Source organism: Trachypithecus francoisi, unplaced genomic scaffold, assembly GCF_009764315.1.
Source record: "Trachypithecus francoisi isolate TF-2019V2 unplaced genomic scaffold, Tfra_2.0 Lachesis_group10, whole genome shotgun sequence".
Taxonomy (NCBI): domain Eukaryota; kingdom Metazoa; phylum Chordata; class Mammalia; order Primates; family Cercopithecidae; genus Trachypithecus; species Trachypithecus francoisi.
In genome coordinates, this window is record NW_022681455.1 from 116,577,637 (window position 1) to 116,581,765 (window position 4,129).

The 4,129-nt window shown below is 37.5% G+C and overlaps 1 protein-coding gene across 1 annotated transcript; it reads left to right on the forward strand.

The window, feature by feature from the left end:
* The first annotated feature begins 1,752 nt into the window (after positions 1-1,752).
* On the forward strand, positions 1,753-2,297 carry LOC117088078 (60S ribosomal protein L26-like). Its single transcript, XM_033219074.1, has one exon. The coding sequence runs from the start codon at positions 1,768-1,770 to the stop codon at positions 2,254-2,256; it is 489 nt and encodes a 162-aa protein (XP_033074965.1). The 5' UTR covers positions 1,753-1,767; the 3' UTR covers positions 2,257-2,297.
* The last annotated feature ends 1,832 nt before the right edge of the window (positions 2,298-4,129 follow it).

The following is a 4,129-nucleotide window of genomic DNA, read 5'->3' on the forward strand; positions in this document are numbered from 1 at the left end:
GACCACTATTGTATTTAAGCTTGGCAGGTCCCTGAGCAGCCATGAGAGAGACACACATGAAGGTTTCGGGATTCTGGATCAGTACCAACAAATGCTTTTTATGGAAAATACCCAATTAAGTGTTTGCAAGCTTTTCATGTGGAAGAAATCTCATTCATGTTAAACTAATTCAGTGTTTCATAGTAGAGGAAAAGAATTACTCAGATACTAGAGATTAGATAACTCCCAGGTGGAATTGCTCCTTTGTTTAATGCAGTGGCTCTCAAAGTTTGGTGCTGGGACTAGCAGCATCAGCATCTGCTGGGAACTCATTAGAAATGTAAATTATGGAGCCCTACCCCAGTTCTACTGATTCAAAAACTCCAGGGTGGGGCCCAGCAACCCGTGTGTTCACAAGCCTACCAGGAGGTTCTAATGAACGCACAAATTTAAGGACCACTAGTTTAATGCATATTTTTCCAAAGAAGGATTTTAAAATTTCAGTGCATTTTTCTTAAGACAGCAAAGTCTTTGGAAATAATCTTTCAAGTCAAATAAATTTCAAAATGATCCTTCAGGTCAAATAAAAAGTCCTTTTCCTTTCAAAATTATTAATAAAGGAACAATGTTTCATATTAGCTTGATAATTCTATTTGTTGATCATAACTCAGGAAACATTCATGTTTATGGTTACAACCATCACATTTTATTGTTTTATTGACTTTCAGCACTGTAAGTGGCCTGATGTATAATGTTAACACCTGTAAATGCTAAGAAAACAAGAAAGCTATGCCTGTAGCTCCTTTAGGATCCATGGACTGATAGTAAAGCAGTAATTAGGAACAGAGTGTGAAGCTCAACTCAGTTTTAAATTCCAGATCTGAGGAGCAGTATTTTGCCCTAGTATATGAGATAGTACAGGTAACATTCAGTGTCATGTCAAGCATGCCAAGGGAGCTTAATGTTAGCTTTTGTTATCCTGGTGCTCTTTAATACTCTTCCAGAAAAGACTTCTGCAAGCTTCTCTGAGTGTAAATGTATATAGTCAATTAGTCAAGCTTCACAACATAAATAGAAGCTTGCAAAAGTCTTTTCTGGAACAGTATTAAAAAGCACCAGGATAAATATATAGTAGCACACATATATAGCCAATTAGTCAATATATATATCCTATTCTACAGCCCAATTTCTCATATGGTTGTGCATATTTTACAAATTCTAAAGAAAATATTAGATATTAGTAGTGTATTAAAAATAAGTTTACTATGACTAAATTCAATTAAACTCTCAAAGGAAACATTAAAATGAGCAAGTACAGTAAATGCTACTACATTAGTAAGAAAATGAGGAAAACTGACGCTGTCATCCTAAATCCTAGAGCAGAGCAGAGGTGGCAATCCATTGTCATGCAAGTCACATCGAGAACACAGATATGCTTTGTTTAATTTGCACTGAGGTTTGTTTGCTTTATTTTGTTGTTGCTTTTTTTTTTTTTGTACCAGAGACAATACTAAAAGGTCTAATATTTCTACAAAAAACTCCAAATTTTCAGATCTCTTTGGAAAATTGGTAGCTCTGGCACTCTTGGGGTGACATTTCCAAAACATGAGGCTGGATCCTAATGACATCTGTGAGTCCCTTTAAAGAGGCATGTCCTCAGCTTGCTGTGCTCAGTCACACTAAGACCAACCTTTGTTAGTCATTTATAATTGTTCTTACACTGTCACTTTATAATAGAAACGTATTTCTCAATCCTTTCATGTCTGTAAGTTAGAAAGATATAAAATAATGGCCATGCTTTTCCCTTTTGCGGCCATCACCGAAGCGGGAGCGGCCAAAATGAAATTTAATCCCTTTGTGACTTCCGACCGAAGCAAGAATCGCAAAAGGCATTTCAATGCACCTTCCCACATTCGCAGGAAGGATATGTCTTCCCCTCTTTCCAAAGAGCTGAGACAGAAGTACAACGTGCGATCTATGCCCATCCGAAAGGATGATGAAGTTCAGGTTGTACAAGGACACTATAAAGGTCAGCAAATTGGCAAAGTAGTCCAGGTTTACCGGAAGAAATACGTTATCTACATTGAACGGGTGCAGCGGGAAAAGGCTAATGGCACAACTGTCCACGTAGGCATTCACCCCAGCAAGGTAGTTATCACTAGGCTAAAACTGGACAAAGACCGCAAAAAGATCCTTGAACGGAAAGCCAAGTCTCGCCAAGTAGGAAAGGAAAAGGGCAAATACAAGGAAGAAACTATTGAGAAGATGCAGGAATAAAGTAATCTTATATAAAAGCTTTGATTAAAACTTGAAACAAACAAATAAAAAAAATAATGGCCATATGTTTGAAGAAAAGGCCTTCATATGAAACTCTTTGCCAGTAATATAGCTCTTATTTTATAATACCTATTATTTCCTTATATAAGCATCAATTTTTGACCCCTAAACTAAAGGACATCCTATTATAGTAAATTAAAAAATTAAAAATTTCATATGTATTATATAACATTTTGAGAAATTCTTCCAATAACATAAAAGAAATCATAAATAAGAATTGCAATTAATTTTACAAAAACTGGCTGTAGGTTGTAGTTGACTTTGTTTTATACACAAAATCAATGCATACAACTGTCAGAACTAATGGTAGAGTAAGATGGCCGTGAATCACAAAAGGAGGACTTGAAAACAATGAAAGAGTGTATATTTGTAGAGAGAAATGGTCAAAATGAAGATGAGATTTTACTTCTCCTCAAACTTACTTACTTTTAATGGAATTGCAATAAAAATACAGACATGTGTTTGTGTTTACATATGCTTTCAATGTAATTGCAATCAAAATGCAGATGTGTTTGTGTTTACACACACACACACACACACACATTTATTTATTTGGCTTTTCTGTATATCTCTTTGTGTCTGTGTCAGGGGTGAGGTGAGGGCTTCCAAATCATTTTAAGCCTATGTTAACCAAGGTTTTCCAAGAAAATAATTATATGTAATAGACATAATCAATTTTAAAACATACTTTGAAAAATAAATTATTAAAACAATGTGGCATAGGTTTAGAAAGAGACAGGCAACTCAATGTGCCAGAATAAATAGTATGAAATCAAATGCTGACAGATATAAACCATTAATAATTAATATAAGTGGAATATCTTAGCAGAGGGACGATCGATTAACTTTCTGAAAAAAAAAAAGTACACATCACATCTGATTTACCAAAACAAATCCCACAGCAATTAAGTTCAAAAACATAAATAAAACAATACAATAATAGCTGAAAAATATTTATGGGAGATTTGGGGGTAGGATGGACTTTTTACTATTTAAAATCAAGAGAACTTAACGTTATTATAGATAAACTGCATTAAAATTTTGAAATGTTCTATGTTAAAAATAAAAGAATAAAATTAAAATGAAATGCCAAGGACTTTGTCTCTGCAGCAGATGCAGTAATAGCGATAGTGATATGAACAGGAGGCAGGGAGATACTAGGTAGAAAAGGGCGGGGTCCCTAGTGAGGGCTCCAACCTCAAGCCTGGACCCATGGCCCTAAATGAGAACATGCATTCCTGTTTTCCTGCCCAAATGTTGCCTTTTCCAAAATCATTGTGGCCTGCCCCACCCCCTATCCAGTACCCATAAAACCCCAGGTTCCACTGGCAGAAGGGCAGCAGAGCAGCAGAGTGGCATGAGAGGAGAGAAGAAAAGAATCTGAACGTCGAGAGGAGGAGAAGCAACTGGACATTGGAGACTATGGTCAGAGAGAGGTTTGGCCGGAGATTGGCAAACTTCAGGGGAAGACCACCTTTCCACTCCATCCCGTTCTAGCTCCCCATCCTCCTGAGAGTCACTTTCATCACTCAATAAAATCCTCTACATTCACCACCCTCCGATTTGTTCATGTGACCTCATTCCTCCTGGATGCCTAACAAGTACTCGGGCGTGTGTGAAAGAGGCTGTCACACTGACTCCCCACTGAGCTGTTTAATGCTTAAACTGTCCATGGATGGCAGAGGTAAAGGAGCACACTGTAACACATGCCCTCTGGCACTCCTGGGGTCGCAGGTAACCCCTAGATGCTGCTGTGGGGCCACGCAGCGTTCTACTCCTGCCGGCACCCAGAAGTAGTCATCCCAGCCTCTGC

What these genes read in the sequence shown, in the direction of transcription:
- LOC117088078 (XM_033219074.1), top strand. Translation starts at nt 1,768, where the DNA reads ATGGCCATGCTTTTCCCTTTTGCGGCCATCACCGAAGCGGGAGCGGCC.